Here is a 17,007-nt window from a genome sequence, read left to right as displayed (position 1 = left end):
TTACAAATAGACAAGAATTTCGTAAGGTCTATGCAAGTACTAGAGTTAAATTCGGGGTTGGAAAAGGAACGCTCACACCCATCCGGCAGTGGAAGAGCCAGACGACGAGGGAGGTGGCCTTTTTTGTAGTCCTCTTAGGAGCGCCTGGAGGTAGCAAATGGAGTTTCTCTAAGGAGGGCATACGTGCTTTCTGGGTTTCCTAAACTCCCTAGAGGAGGGGCAGGGAGCTCTCCGAGTGAAAGCCTGAGTTCTGGAGAGTCCCAAAAGGGAGAGCCGGCAGTGGATGCAGTGCTCCGACATGGGAACTGACTGGGACCGGGTGGCTGGGAGCTGACTTGACCTCCGGGTTCCCCAGCAATCTTAGCTCTCGCCTTCCTTGGAGTTTAAAGGAGGTGGTAGGGAACATGTCTTGGCTGAGAAAACCCAAACCCCTGCCCCAGCCGCTGATTAGGGTTCCCTGTGCAGTGGATACACCAAGAAGGCTCCTTAGGATCTTAGTCTTTAGAACTGGAAGGAACACTGGAGATCTTTGTACATTTGGAAAAATCGAGGCCCAGAGAGGTAATGTGACTTTCTCAAGGCAACACAGCTAGTTAGCAGAACCAGTACCCATAACCCAGGTTTTCGGACTCCGGGTCCTAGGTTCTTTGCATCATTTGTATTCCCCTTTTTCTTTCATTAGACTTGATGGAAGGGAGCCTAGGAGGGGGAAAAGAAAAGGGGAACACTAGATTCTATGAAGCACCGAGAAGTTCAAGAACCACATGGTGAGGAGAGGAAGGAAAGAGGAGATAAGGAAATTAATATGTCGATAAGGGAAGGAAAACAGGGAAATAGAAGGATTTCTTCCTGATAATGGAGATGCTGGCAGCATGTTATCCGTTATATAGATCAGGGCTTCTTAAACTTTTTCCACTTGCGACCCCTTTTCATCCGAGACATTTTTACAAGACCCTCCGGGTATATAGGTATATAAAATAGGGATACGGAACCTTTTACTGTTGCTACATTTTTCGCAACCCCCACATGCTGTTCATGGTCTTGACCTACATTTTAAGAAGCTTTGATATAGGTAGTCTTCAATAGAATGAAATCCTTGAGCGTGTACTATTGGAGATGTTGGTCTTCGAATCCGCAGTCCCTGGCACAGCGCTTAATAAATGCTTGTTGGTTGGTGATAGTGAAAGATAATAATCTAAAATAATTTCTATTTAGCTGGAATAGACACACTTACTCAGTGTATTGCAGATGTATCTTCCTACTTATGTTTTCCTCAGTCATAGTGAAATTTATTTCAATTTCCCAAGAACAGACAAACGTAATTTAGGAAAAAGTGGCCAGGAAGAATGTTGAAAAAGTTAAAACTTGGCCATGAATGAAAAACTAGCATTTAAAGCCCCTTGTGTGGGACAGGCACAGTGCTTAAGCTCTACAGATACACATACAAAAGCAAAGATAGGTCCTGTCCTCAAGAAGCTTACATAGGCACAGAGAGCAGTTGTGAACAGAGAAAAACACAGCTCTAATAAATTAGAGGAATGGTGAATGGACCAAAAGGGGAAGAGATTGAGCTACTCTATCCAGGAACTTTGGGAGAGTTAATTTGATCATGGTTTATGGTGTCAAAAATTAAATATAGTTTTTATTTGCATGTCTTCTACCAAAAAAAAAAACATCAGAGAAATCGATTTTATAATATCTCCTACAATTTGTTTCCATACCTGTCCTCCTATGAACAGAACAGATCAGAGAACATAATGTCTCCTACAGGAAAAACCAGATCAGAGACAGACAGGAAAAACATAGTACCAGTTTATTTGTCCCAAGAAAAACAAACATTATTCATGCTGGAGACCCCTTCCAAAGGAGCTCAAAGACTTCCTCTTTGTGAGGGTATATAAGGTTTTTTTTTCCCACTGGTTACATGGTAATGTCAGTTTTATTAGCATGATACAAATTAATCTAAAGCAAATACTATAACAGGCAACTTAAAGACACAGGAAGGGTTTACCAAGGACAAGGATGCCTAGATATTTTGCTAAGGAAAACAGTAAGATCTATTTACTCTCTTGGGGAAAGAAGATAGTGAATGGGGACTTATCAGTTGAAGTTTAGTCAAAAGGGGCATTTTGATTTGTTTACTCTCTTGCAGAAAGAATTTAGTAAATTAGCTATCTGGGTTCAGTTTGGAGTTTTAGTCAAAGGGCATTATTAATTATTAATTCAGAGTCTCATAAAATCCACTTGGATAACAAGGCAGCTCCATCAAATCCAGGTGATCCATACATCCATATTAACAATGATTATCTGAATTGAAGAGGGTAGAGAAGTGAAACAAGTCTGGGGTTTTCCAGAAATAACTGACCAGGGAATCAGTCACAGTCACAGGGAATCAGAACAGGCAGGAAGTTGCTTTAAGGGGCAGGGTCACTGGTGTGGGTTATGAGACATTTGGTAAGAAGGTTGTGGAGGGGGCAGTTAGGCAGCACAGTGGATAAAGCACCGGCCCTGGATTCAGGAGGACCTGAGTTCAAATTTGACCTCAGACATTTGATACTAGCTGTCTAACCCTGGGCAAGTCACTTAACCCTCATTGCCTTGGGGGGTGGGGGGGAAGAAAGGAAAAAAAGAAGGTTGTGGAGGATAATAGAAAGTTGGTGGTGGACCTGAAAATTAACAAAAACAGTATAATAAAATTAAGGTCTTTAATGGGGCAGAATTGTTATAACTCATGGTATTGCATAGCAAATGCCAAGAATACCCAAAGATGGTAATTGGAGACAAGGTTTATATGGGATACCAGAACAGAGAGACCAACAATATTCCCTTTGAGAAGAGTAAGTTCCTCACATTTCCAGACAGGTTCAATTGCACAACAAGCTCAAGATCTGAAAGAAACCTTGGGAGTCACCAGAAGAGGAGAGTTTTGGGGGAGATTTTACAGATTAGTCAGAAGCAGGAATACAATATTGGGTCAAGCCCAGTCAATTCATTGGCCTATGAAACTAAATGGAATTCAGTCAATTCTCAATGGATTGTGTTTGTCAGTGGCAATATTTTAGGTAGGATAGAGTGAGGAGACAATGGATACAAATGGTGGATGGAGTTCAGTACCTGGAGAGGGGAAGACCTGAGTTCAAATTCTGCCTCAGACACTTTTTAGTGGTGTGACTCTTGAGTAAGTCACTTAAACTCTATCTCAGTTTCCTCATCTGTAAAATGGAGATAACAATGGCACCTACCTCTCAGGATTGTTGTGAGGATCAAATGGGATAGATAATATTTTCAAAGCATTTTGCAAATGTTAAAGCACAATTTAAAATTCTAGGTATCATTTTTTGTTATGATTATTCAACCTGGTAACCGCCAAGTACTCTTTATGGTAGGGCATTTAAATAGAAAACTACTGAGGTTTTGGTCATCTGTGAGAAAACCTACACTTGGAAAAACAGGCTTCGCCCCCCCCCCCCCAAAAAAAAGGAAGAGGCTTTTAACCAAAAACTATTCCCAAGCCCCCTTTCTCCCCTCATTTGTCTTGACAGTAAAGATATTTTTGTTTTACCCGACTTCACCTAGGAAAGGGTTATAGGATTACTTTGATAAATGGATTGATAGATCTATCTGGTTTCATTCTGTTTCTCATGTAAGTTGCTTGCTCCATTGTCTATTTTCTAGCCTTGGCACATTCATCCTTGCCTTTGAATCACAAATAATCACGGCCATGATACCTGACATAGATTAGATATGTGTTTTTGCCTAAAGAAAAAGAATGACTGGGATAATAGGAAAAAGATATTTGTACCTGAAATTCAGAGTATCTCATGTATAATTGGGGAGGTGAGGGGGAGAATGGCACTGATGTGAAAATATATGTATCTGCAAATCTTTGGATCCCTGAATCAGTATTACAGTAAACAGAGACCTTAGAGATAATCTATCTTACTTAATCTTTTCATATTATATATAGATGAGGAAATGAAGGCCCATAGAAGTTAAACAACTGGTCCAGGATCACAAAACTAGCCACTTATCAGACAGTGGAACACAGGTCTCTTGACTTTGTATGGTGCTGCCTTATGATCCTAGGGCACACTTCTTTCTACCATGAATGATGAAATTATGTTCTTGATTAAAAGCCTGTGTGTGCATTAATATAAACATTAATAGTTATTAAGAAGGGGCGACTAGGTGGCAGAGTGGATAAAGCACTGGCCCTGGATTCAGGAGTTCCTGAGTTCAAATCTGACCTCAGACACTTGACACTTACTAGCTGTGTGACCTTGGGCAAGTCACTTAACCCCCATTGCCCCACAAAAAAACCAAAAAACAAATAGTTATTAAGAAAGTTTAGTTGGTTATATTAGCATTAAATGTTTTAAATAAAACATTTAATAATCCTTAAAGCCTTAATGTTCACCAGGTATCTGCTGGTATGCTTCAGGGCTTGCTGATAAATCCCATATTTAGCTTGTGTTTTTTTTTAAAGAATATGTTTATTTAGCTTTCTATTTGGGTTTCTAGCTTGTGTTTTAAATGTCTTTTCTTCTTCCTAATGCATCTACTCATTCATTAGTTTAAGATTGTTATCCTCTCTTTTCTCTCTAAAGCACTTTGTATTTTACTGAAGGTAGAACTCAGAGGTGAAATTCTTTCAATTCTCTTTGGTAGGTGTTGATCCTCATAAGACCTTAGGAGAAAATAGAAAATTCCTCACTGAGGCTAGAGACGGAGACTTGAGTTTATATTTAAAACAAAAACTATCCCATTAACTTAATTTCTACCTTCACAAAAATGCGAGATGAAAAGCCATTAAATCCCAACTCATTTCCTTGACATTTAAGATGACTATGAATGGGCACCTAACGGAATAGATGAAAAAGGAAGTTTGTTTTCTTTATAATAATAATATGTCACATTTATTTTTCTTAGCAGGAAGATGGCGGACATCTTACCCCAAATGGAACTGTGCCCCTACTGTAAGAAACAATTTAAACGGTTAAAGTCTCATTTACCTTATTGTAAGAAGGTAGGAACCGTTCTTCCTTTTAATTCAGACATAAGTAATTCCAAGGCAGCTTTGTTCCAAGCCCCAAAATCAAAGCTACAGAAAGACCGGACAAAAGCTGATGGTGAAGAGACACGTAAAAAAAATCAAAGTAAGAGAAGAAACACTAGCCTTCTAAAGGCTAGACTACATAGTGCTGATTTAGAAATGAGAATTGATTTGCAGACAGCTGAAGATATGAAGAAGCAAATTAAAATTAGCCCTCAAATGACACAGACTCCTACCAAACCAAAGAGGGTTGTGTTTCTGGCTGAAAATGGGCACCTACTTTCTGCGGCCAAAAAATATTCCAAAGCAAAATTTACAAAATATTTACCTAAATCAGGGGAAGACAAGAGCAAAAATCCTTCAGAAATTTTGGACGACATTCTTTCTAAAAATTCTTCTAATGAAGATAAAAAATATATTCCAAGCTTGCTAAATGATATCAGAATCGAACCCCCAGGCCAGAAACTGCTGGCAGAAACATTAGACTTGCCTTTCAGTATTTGTGAGAGTTTTCCTAGTCTTGATAGGAGTCAGAATCCTTATGCAATGTTACAAAGCAATGAGAGAGGCCCCAAAGCTAGGGACTCCATTTCAGAAGCCTCACACAGTGTCAATAGCTCTGAGACCCACAGAAGAAACACAGAATCATTCTTCTCAGCCAATTATGTAAACTCATTGTACAAGACACTCCCAAATGGAGGAATGGAGAACCATCACATCAAACAGAGAGCAAAGAAAAAAGAGTTTCACTCTGGGTTAGAGGCAGCTGGAAAGGGTAGTTGGAATAAAGGATTTGAAGGCAATAAATCAGATTACATGAGAGATGGCCCTAGGAAGCCAGTTAATAATAATGATTTAGCCATAGAGAAGACTCCCCACCATGACGATCCTGATCCAACTTTGTTCTCTTCAGGGAAGCTACCTTATGAAGAGGCTCTTTCTTTGGCAGATTTAGGTAACCAGAGCCTCTCAACTTTGGTTTTAAAATATCTACAAGAAGAGGAAGATGGGCACAAGGCTCTGGTCACTCCAGCAAATCCAGTGGAGAATAAGAAACCAATATCTTCAGAGCCTGACCCTGATCCCAAGACTTGGGCAACATATACTGAATGTCCCCAGCAACCTTTAAACACAGCTTGGCCTTGTGTTCCTAAAAACTTGACCAGTGGCCATGTGAAAGCTACTGGCAGCAAGAGCCTACCTACATCCTTGGGGCTGGAGTGGTTTCCAGAACTCTATCCTGGGTATCTACATCTGGGAGTGTTACCAGGGAGACCTCAGAAGGGGAATGTTGAGGTCCAGAAACCTCACCACAACTTATCAGAAGCAGAAGGATTCTTACAAGGTAAACAAGTAGTCCATTTTCAAATTTTTAACCCTCCTGTAGATGGCCAATACATTTTTGAATTCTTATTAGTATTTTTACCAAGTTCACCCCTTTCCACAGTAATAGTCTAGGTGCCTGAGAGCATTATCATTGCCCCTTAAATACTAGTCCTCCTGTGCTCATTTTCCAGGGCCAAGACTTGGGTAACATCAAAAGGGAATGGGAATGAGGAGGGGGCAGCTAGATGGCCCAGTGGATGAGGTACCGGCCCTGGATTCAGGAGAACCTGAGTTCAAATGTGACCTCAGACACTTGACACTTACTAACTAGCTGTATGACCCTGGGCAAGTCACTTAATCCCCATTGCCCCACAAAAAAATTAAAAGGGTCAGGGAGAATGAAGAGAAGAAAGAATAAGTCCAAAGTATATAATATGAATGTGGAATGCACTGATTTGGGCACCCAATCATAGAGAATCTGGGTTTAAAAAAAAAGGACAAAAGGACTTCTCTCCAAGCTGAGCTTGACATCAAGTCAGCCTCTTCTGAGGCAAAGACTTATTTGCTCCTTCAGGATCAGTGCACTAGGCACAGCTGGAGAGGAAGAGCTGGATCTAGGGCTGATGAACTAAGCAATTGATAACAATGCCTCACTTATTACACTTGGTTCTTATCTTTTCATTGAGCTGTGCCTTTAGAAGATGGCACTAACTCTACATTTGTGGTCAATAGAATTTCCTGGTTTTCCTTAAAAGGACCCTTCCACCAGGTCCTGATCAGAAACTTCAAAACACTGTCCATTGTTGAGATTCTTCATTGGTGTTCTCTGATGCCTCGATGTTTCATTTTGTCAGGAAATTTGGCTGGGGGGGGGGACCCTTAATAGGGTTTGAAATTCAAGTTAACTCTTGTAACTAGGTATAAGAGGGGAAGAAGGGTTGAAGTTGTAGACAGGAATCCTGGGTTTGAATCCTAACTCCAATACTTATTTCACATGTGACCTTAGGCAATAACTTCTCCCATCTTCAGTTTCTTCATAAAATAGGGATAGTATTTACCTTGCTGCCCTCATAAAGTTATGAAGAATGGAAAACAACTCCATACTCCTTAAGTACTATATAGATGTGAGCTATTTTTATTGCTCTTGCTTCCTTATGAATATCAAAGTTTGAGGATTTTTTTTTCCTCTTGAGCTATTTACAAGATCTTAATTTAGCCTTCCTCCAAAGCACCCTCCTATATGTGACAGTTACCATGTTTTAGAATGCAACACAAATGTCTACATAATGGTATGTTATTAAGGAAGACTAATAGCTGATAGCATCATTGTTTTTCACCTTCCTGAGGTCTTCTTCCCTTGGGGACCTACTGATATCAAAGATTTTGATATAACCCATTACTTGAAGTCTTGGTCCCAAACTCTTTCTCTCTCTATGTTGTTGATTATACTATTCTCTTACATTTGATTAGCACTTTACAGTTTCCACATAAATTATTTCATTTTAATCATAAAATTATCCCTATGAGACAGGGGGATATAGATAAGGAAACAAGTGTAGAAAAATGAAATGATTGCCCTAGGTCATGTAGCACGTAATACTGGAGTTAGGACTAGAATTTATATCTTTTTACTACCAATTCCTTTCTATTTTATAATACTAAATAGTAAACACATTATGATAGTTTACATATAACATGGAAAGGGACCCTTTTTGTGTGTGTTCCAGCACCCTTTGCAGGGCTAGTGCTAGTTACTAACCAGGGTTGTTGTGAGATTCAAATGAGATAATTGTAAAGTGCTTAGCACAGTGCCTGGCATATAGTAAGCACTATAGAAATGCCAGCTGCTGTTATTATTATTATCGTCTAGTTTCTTTTTTAGGTAAATGTCTTTCTGCTCAGTCTTGGCAACTGGATTGGAATTGAGATGACCTGTTTAACCATCTCACTAGCTAGAAAATTCCCTTTACTTCAGGCTCATAGATACGATGATTAATGCTTGCATGCCTTAACCTTTTTTTTATTAGCTTCTTTCACCGGAGTAGGTCAAGTGGTCAATACTGTGAGATTAAATGGGCAATGAATGGATAAGATTATTTCTCTAAGCCCCAGTTCGGATCTTTATTAAGAACTCCAAAGCTAAGGGGCTAAAACTATATTCTTTATCTTTACTAATTAGAAATCTATTACTAATCAAAATGTTGAGCTGAAAACCACACAATGTCATACATGGTTTTGAGAAAACTCATCAGATGCTTTCCATCAATATATACTCCCATGTGGGGATATTGTTCATACCTTGATCTCTGAAGAAAAGATAGTTTCTCCACCAAGACTGAATAACTTCCTTTTACATCTTATTCTTAGGCCATCTCATCGGTTTCTGATATTGACTCCATGATATGGCTATGGTTGGCTTTGGTGCCATCATAGCAGGCTCTCATGTTTTGGGATCAAAGTTGAGAGATAGGGACATTCCAAAGATGTTGGGTTCAGGTAGAAGCTCAGGATCTGTGGTAGAGGCCTTGGGGCCAATCCCAAATAACCAACACCTTCAAAGATTCTTGGACTTCAGTATGATTTGTGGTTGCTTTAGAATGCAGTACTGACCCATGAGGGTTATTGACAGTGATCACTGGCTGTTGATGCTCTATAAACCAAGGGGCTTTGTTTAGAATATCTAACATCTCTCAAGCAGTACTAGAACTGGCTTATATGGAGGCCTCGATATTTCAAAAGGCTAGTGCCTTAGGTATTTCTGTTCAGAAATTATAAAAAATTATAAAAAACCTGGGAGAGGGTGTGTTGGATAAGAAGACAACTATGAGAGATACCCATGCTCGGGGAGCATGGAGTTGAATGATAAACTAGCAAAAAAGACCATGAAAAGATGACTGCTGATTTATAGTCGAGCTTCAGATTTGGTACAGCTAACCCACCTTCTTGTGCATTTTTTTTTCATTATTTCCCTTGATATTCTTGACCTTGTGTTTTTCCAGATGAATTTTGTTATTATTTTTTCTAGCGCTATAAAATAATTTTTACGTAGTCTGATTGGTATGGCACTGAATAAGTAAATTAATTTAGGTAGAATTGTCATTTTTATTATATTAGCTCAGCCTATCCATGAGCAGTTGATATTTTTCCAATTATTTAGATCTTATTTGATTTTTGTGAAAAGTGTTTTGTAATTGTGTTCATAGAGTTCCTGGGTTTGTCTTGGCAAGTAGACTCCCAAGTATTTTATATTGTCTACCATTACTTTAAATGGAATTTCTCTTTCTATTTCTTGTTGCTGGCCTTTGTTGGTCATGTATAGAAATGCTAATGATTTTATGATGATGATTTATTTTATATCCTGCTATTTTGCTAAAGTTGTTAATTGTTTCAAGTAATTTTTGAGTTGATTCTCTAAGTATACCATCATATCATCATGCATGTTGCTTTGATTGGAATCTAGAGAAAAGATTCAAATGTCAAGCCCAAGACTTGTGTGGCTATGGGATGGGACAGGCCAAGTGCATTGGTGTAAAGAAAGTGTGACAGTTCTGTATTGTCCAAAAGGGATGAACAGATGGTTGCAGAGTTTAAGTAAGACCACCAAGGTTTGGGTTGGAATGGGAGGCATGGATGTAAGGCAGGTTCTTGGTAAATAGGCAGGATGTGGCATCCAAGAATTTGGAGTAGGAACACAATTCAGTTTGGAGAACGGTCTGTGTTATACTATCTACCACTATGTTGTTTAAATGAGAGCAATTGGCAGTAGTGGTATGATAGTGGAAGTAGGGTCTATTGTTGGATTTGAGTAGGCACACATGATTAGAAGAAATATGGGAGCCAGGATATTCATGGAATTTTGCAATGTAGTTGTTTCTTCTTACATTATTTTTCTTACACACACACACACACACACACACACACACACACACATGCCATTTTTCCCCCAAGGCTGGGGAGTACACTTTTCTTTCCATTTAAGATGCTTTACTCATCTGGCTAGTTTTCATTTCTACCACTGTGATGCTGTGGTATTTCTTGGAGTCCATGATAGTTCTCTCTTCATTATGACTTGATAACTTGTTCTTGCTTAGCAGATTTCATCTTCCCTTTAAAGGTCTTTAGAGATATCACACTGTGCCCTACAGAGTTAATTTCAACACTTTCCTACTATGATGACAAAACTGAATCATAGAGTAATGGGGGAGAACACTTTCTACTCATTTCGTGTGGTTAGAAAAGATGTGGGACAAAGTTGAACATAGGTCCAGGAAAAGCATACACTTCCCCTTTGTACAGGTGACACACCTGTATTTATTAATGTATGAATTATGGGCAGGAAATAATTGCCGGTTTGATTTTCAGATGAATATAAAATAGAGAAAGTAATGGTTACTAGTTAGGAACTAGTGAGAGTGAGATAGCTCAGATGTGTGGAAAATGTAATGATCAGTATTTCTTAATGCTGTAGTGCAGTAGAGCAATATAGTTTTAGGTAAAATGTTGATTGATGATGTTGACTCTTGCCTCTGACACTCACAAACTCTATGACTCTGCCAAGTCACTTCATCTTTGTGGCTTAGGCAACTCCATAGGACTCCATAGGTCAGAGAACTTGAGATGGAATCCTGACTCTGCCTGGGTGACCACTTGGTCAAGTCACAACCTTTGGACTTTTAAAGTCTTTCATCTGTAGAGGTCGGTCTGAGGTGATTGTTCAGGTCTCTTCCAATTCTAAATGTTTGATCTGCTAAGAAGTCGAGAGGTTGCCTGGTGATCACTTAATTGAAGCTCTAGGGAAAGGGCTCTGTATAGTATGAGAACAAGGACCTGAGTAGCTTTGGGATAGGACAGATGAAGGGGATAGCTTTGGGAATCAACAGTTGTTAAAAGCACTCAAGAAAGACCATGGGGAGTACATGAATTGTAAAGTTCAAGTTATATGACTATATATATATATATAGAGAGAGAGAGAGACAGACAGACAGACAGACAGACACTATGGTCTAGGTGATTTTGGAAGAATGAACAGCAAGTAGATACTTAGTTGGTAGAAGGAGTCCCTTTGTGGACAAAATCAGTGTATATATCCAGTATTTTGTGTGTATTTGTATACACATACTGTAGGCACATATACACACATGTTTATATGCACACATGTTCATATACACATGTGTATATGCATTAATGATAGTACAAAGGATACACATAAAACAAAGTTACTCAGCAGTGCATATGTATCAATTAACCTAACAATTATGAATTTCCTTAATAGACCAAGATGAACTGTCATAATTCTTGAGGGCCTCAGACTATTGAAAATTCTCCTGGTTAAAAAGAGCTTTGTATCAGAGTTTACATGACATGTACAGTATGTTGCCTAAGTCTTTATTGCCTTAGAATCATGACTTTTCTCTAGCCCATACTTTACCACTAAAGGGAAATTTCACCACTAAATATACTAAATTGTCCCTCTCCTAGGAAGATTTGGGGGGAGAAGAGGGTGAAATCAGATTGTTAGGACAAAGTGGGTGAAATTGGATAACATATTACAGCAAATTCTGTTTGTATTCATAGTTCCTCTTTTGGAAAGAAGTCTGATGGATATAAAGATTGGAAAGCTTCCCTCTTGGCTTACAATCTCCAACTTCTCTTTAATGGGGCTGCTGGGAAAAGTACAAAAAGGTGAGACTGGATTGATGATGATTCAGTTACTGGGTTTGGATGATTTTTACAAATGTTCTTTAGAAATCTCTACATATCTGTGGTATCTATGCCACTGGATTTGTGATTTTGTGTGTAATAACCTGGCCCTATCTCTTTCTCTACTCTTGGTTACGAATTAGCATGGAAACATAGATAATCGATACCTATAGAGAATCCCAAACCTCATATTATATAATGATGTTTCCCCATGAAATAAATTGACCTCAGCTCCTAATGAAGAATAAAACTGCTTTGGAGAAGGCAAGTCTTTAGCCTTTCCGGGCATTTGAAGGGGCTAGACTAATTGTTCTTTAAGGTCCCCCTGAGAGAAATTGATGGAGTTCCACCTTCATCTCCCTGACCTATAGCCTGAGAGAAAAGACCTTGAAAAAGAGTCCAGAATTTGAGTTCACTAACAACTAGACTCACGCTTCTTTTTAAACAGCCTGGATTAAATACCCCAAATATGGCAGCTTGAAGAAGGGTAGCGTCGGTGGCATCACCATGCTCTTTGCTGGATACTGGGTCCTTTGCCACAGCTGGAGTTTCAAGCACCTGAGTAAGACTTCCTGGTTTGGGGGCTTGAATTATAGACCCTCCCTTACATGATGGTAAAATATTAGGGATTGACTCCTCTTCTGCTTTACCAAGCAATGCCCTGTGCTTCTAACCTTTCCTTTCCCACAAAGTTCACTTATACAAGGTGCCTTTCCTCTCAGCAGCTCTCTAGAGTCATCAATATTCTAATCAAACTCATGGCTTTTCCCACTTGTCAAGTATTTTGGTCACAACTACACCTGCCTGGGTGCAGCTAGGTGGCGCAGTGGATAAAGCAACGGGCCAGGATTCAGGAGGATCTGAGTTCAAATCCAGCCTCAGACACTTGACATGTACTAGTTGTGTTTCCCTGGGCAAGTCACTTAACCCTCATTGCCCTGCAAAAACAAAACAAACAAAAACTATACCTGCCCATTCATTTTTTTAGGTCCTTTGATACATAAATCTTGAGTCCTTTAGGAAATAGTACTCTTCACACCTAAAGGGAAGAAGTAGTCACTTCAGGCTTCATATCTGGACATAGATAAGTGAACTCTTTGTAGATCTAGATTGAGGCCAGATTACCAGCTAAAAGCAAAACCCTCTAGGCAACCATGCCTTAGGTATGGCTCTACACCCACAAGTAAGAAAAGTCAGTCACAGTGACCACTTGAAGACCTTGTTAAATCAGCCTGACATTTAACTAAACACACTCTCTGTAAGCCTGGTATTTCCTACTAATCAAGCTTCCTCACTTTGACAACATGTTCCTTGCCCCCCCCCCTGCTTTTTTTTTTTTTTCCTGTTGGAGGTAGCCTACGAAGGGAAGGCACCAGGATCAAAGTATCATTTGAGTTTTTTACTTCATAAGCTGTTCGGGGTCTAGGCTGAAAGAAAAATTTAATCTGGGATTTTGAGTCTCAACTTGTACAAAAGGATTTTACTTCACTTTGTGATCATAATTGTTGCCTCTTAAACCTAACTTCTTTTTCTCTTCTCTACCTAAAGAGCTTCAGCGTTGGCGCAAGCACCACTGAGCTGGGTCCCATGCATGGTGTTAAGAGCCCTTCTGATAGACTCGGAGAGACGCAGTGAGAACCAATACAATTTATGTAAAAGCTTAAAATTTCAATTGGGAAGAGGGGAGGAGGAACAGTAAAGTTCTTGAAGTATATTAAAAACATTACTGCTACATGTATAAATGATATCAAATTGTTTGTGTTTAGGGAGAGGGAAGGGAGAGAATTTGGAATTCAAAATAAAAAAAGAATGCTAAAAATTGTTCTTCCATGTAATTGGAAAAAATTTTTTAAATTTTAAAAAATTTGTGCTATAGGAATATTATTCTAATTGCCAGGATTTTATTAATTGGAAATTACTGAAAAGAAAACTAAACTAAAGTTGTGCCTGATCACACAGACCTAATAGAGGGTATGGGGTAGAGAGGTAATAAGTATTCATTTTATGAATTTGGTACTGTATTATAGTTAACCTGTATATTGAAATCCCAGCTTTAAAATTGACAAACAGCTAAGTTGTGATAACTCTAGGAAAATAGATGCTTTCCCCTAGAATTTAGTTAAAACCTAGACCACCGGTACCAGCCAATTCCATATTTCCATATGGGGTTTCCATATGAGGAAGACTTTATGCCCATCCTTTCTAGACCAGGAATTTCTGAAATAATCCTTAAGGGAAGTACTTCAGAGCCCCTGGGTTGTTGTCTGTAAAATTTATATGTTCCAGTCCTCTACTTTCTCACATTAGAGTAATGCTACTGTACCATCTTTCCTCTAGCATGTTTCTTTTGCCCTATGTAATCCAACAACAATGTTAGTCTTGCCTTGCCCTCAATCTAACATCTGTATTCTTTTAAAAGGGTCTTCTCAAGACCTAATCTCTTGGCCCAAAGGAGTGATCAATGGTGGGGATTTCTGGCACCGTAAGGCTGAAAGAAATAGAATTTTAGCCAGGTGCCTCTCGAAAAAAAAAAAAAAAGAAATCACAACATGTAATCTTCTACCTCAACATATAACCACTGTATTAGCTAAGGGCTAAGAGATTAAATGTTATTTTTAAACCTTCAAGAGAGAGAAAGACTAACTGCTAAACTTAAGCGCCTAAGCATGAGTGTTACAGTATAAGTCTACTTCAATACTAAAAAGACCATAGCTGTTTTAGGATACATCATAGGATCATCCTATTAGAGGGTATGTTTGTACCAATCTTTGCAACTTTACTTTTAGACTCAAAGCAACTTTATTTTTATCAATTTAAGGTGTCAAATCTGTGCTAACGAAAATTTGGCTACTTACTGACAAACTTTTAATGGCATCAATTAGATGTGGGTTCATTTTCTTAAAAAACAAAATAGTAGGGACAGCTAGGTGGCACAGTGGATAGAGCACCGGCCCTGGAATCAGGAGTACCTGAGTTCAAATCTGGCCTCAGACACTTAACACTTACTAGCTGTGTGACCCTGGGCAAGTCACTTAACCCTCATTGCCCTGCAAAAAAAAAAAAAAAAGTAGCAAACTGATGTGGACATTCCTTTCTCAAATATGTTAGCTTTGTTAAATGGAGACAACTACCTTGCAAAGATCGACAAAGTTGCTTCGAGTCTAAAATTAAAACATTGTACTCTTCTTTCTAACCATTCCTTTGTAATCTGTTCACATCTTCAACTAATTACTGTGGAGAACTTAGGTCTGTCTCTCTCCACCCTTACCCAAATGCAGGTGCCAGTAGATATCTCTACTTGGAGGTCCAGTCATCACCTCATATTCAATGTGTGCAAAATAACTTTTTTTCTTTCCCTTTCCACAACTCCATATCAATTTCCTAATATCCCATCTATAATACCATTGGTTCAATCACCAAGACTCCACATCTATTATATTTAATTATCCCTTATATCAAATTATATACCTAGTATCTGATATTTCAGATTCAAAGGATGATCTAAGTTATTTCAAAGGAAAAATCCTTTCCATCCCCACTGCCACCAAACAAGTCCATATCTTTATCTTATGCCTGAATTATTACTATAGCCTAACTGGTCTCACTTTTGCCATTCTCTTTCCTCTCAAATCCATCTTGCACACAGTCTGCCTAAAATTCTACTATCATCATATCTCTCCACTTCTCATTAATTTTGTATACTTCTATAGAGTAATGTCTAAACTCTTTCACCCTGCTTTTCAGGGTCTTCTCTGGATAACAGAGTGGTGCCTTTATCTCCCACTATTCCCAACGTGATTTTTTCCCCTCAACCAGCCAGAATCCTCAATATCTCTCAGACATACTGTACCCATTTCCATTACTTTGTTGACCCAAATTCCATTGTCCTTTAGGGATCTACTCAAGTCACACCTCTTCCATGAAGTCCTTCCTTAAAGAAGCCAACCTGTACTGCTTCTTATAACATTTTGACAAAGTAGAAAGGCATCATCATATAGGGCTGAACTAACCAGATTAACGTTCAAAAATATTCAAAAAAATAAATAAAAATAATAAAAAATAATAAAACAAATATAAATAACAAATAATAACAAAATAATAAAAGAGATAATGTTAGTTTGTGGTTTTTTTAATCAATTTGAGTCCTGTAGGGTTCCATTTCCATTTGAGTTTAATACCACTGGTTTAGTGGATAAAGAGCTGGCTTCTAAGCTGAAAACACCTGGGTTCAAGTCCTACATCTAACAGATACTTACTGTGTGAGTCTGAGCAAATCACTTAAATTCCTTCCTTCCTTCTCTCCTTCCTTTACTTCCTGTCTCATCCTAGCAGGGATTACAAGCATTTGTCACCACACCCACTCTCTGCAACTTTCTAAGACAAAAGTTATTAACCATTTTTGTGTCTTGGACTCTTTGGCAGTCTGATAAAACCTCTAGACCCTTTCTCAGAATGTTTTAAAATGCATAAAATAAAGTACAATGGATTACAGAAAAAAACAATTATATTGAAATACAGTTATCAAAATGTTAAAAGTTCCAGATTCACAGACCCAGTGAATCCCTGGATAGGAACCTTTGCTTTAAGGCTGTAAGTTTCAGATAAAAATGCCAACCTGCATTGACAGAGGGAATTTTCTCACCCAGAAGTTCCCTGTACCAGTGAAGTCACAGGTGCAGATCCATCCCTAATATAAAGGTCATGAGTGGTATAAATTAACTCTCATGTGTGCATGTCATCTCAGATGAAAACGAGCTTCTCTCCCTTGGGCTGAGCACAGTGGAATCATAGAATATGGACCATCACACTTAGAAAGAGTGCCAAGTACCTTCATCGTGCTGAAGGCAGCTATTGTGCTAATGCAGATGAGATTTTGCCAGCTTTTAGAAGTATTTCCAGTCACATGTGGGCAGATCCAGCTTATCTTC

General features: G+C 38.7%; 1 protein-coding gene across 4 annotated transcripts; it reads left to right on the top strand.

Moving 5' to 3' along the window:
* Window positions 1-41: 41 nt before the first annotated feature.
* On the top strand, window positions 42-13,856 carry C4H17orf80 (chromosome 4 C17orf80 homolog). Of its 4 annotated transcripts, none has more exons than XM_043999387.1 (5): window positions 42-150; window positions 4,930-6,398; window positions 11,954-12,061; window positions 12,528-12,641; window positions 13,628-13,856. In XM_043999387.1, exons 2-5 carry the CDS (start codon window positions 4,937-4,939, stop codon window positions 13,654-13,656), a joined length of 1,713 nt encoding a protein of 570 aa, XP_043855322.1. In that variant the 5' UTR covers window positions 42-150; window positions 4,930-4,936; the 3' UTR covers window positions 13,657-13,856. The 4 variants fall into 4 exon arrangements, with proteins under 4 accessions (XP_043855322.1, XP_043855321.1, XP_043855320.1 ...); XM_043999386.1 differs by having other exon boundaries at window positions 149-561; window positions 4,933-6,398; XM_043999385.1 differs by having other exon boundaries at window positions 149-561.
* The last annotated feature ends 3,151 nt before the right edge of the window (window positions 13,857-17,007 follow it).

Source organism: Dromiciops gliroides, chromosome 4 (assembly GCF_019393635.1).
Source record: "Dromiciops gliroides isolate mDroGli1 chromosome 4, mDroGli1.pri, whole genome shotgun sequence".
Lineage (NCBI taxonomy): Eukaryota > Metazoa > Chordata > Mammalia > Microbiotheria > Microbiotheriidae > Dromiciops > Dromiciops gliroides.
Note: the sequence above shows the minus strand (reverse complement) of the source record. Positions and strands in the feature narration are given on the sequence as shown.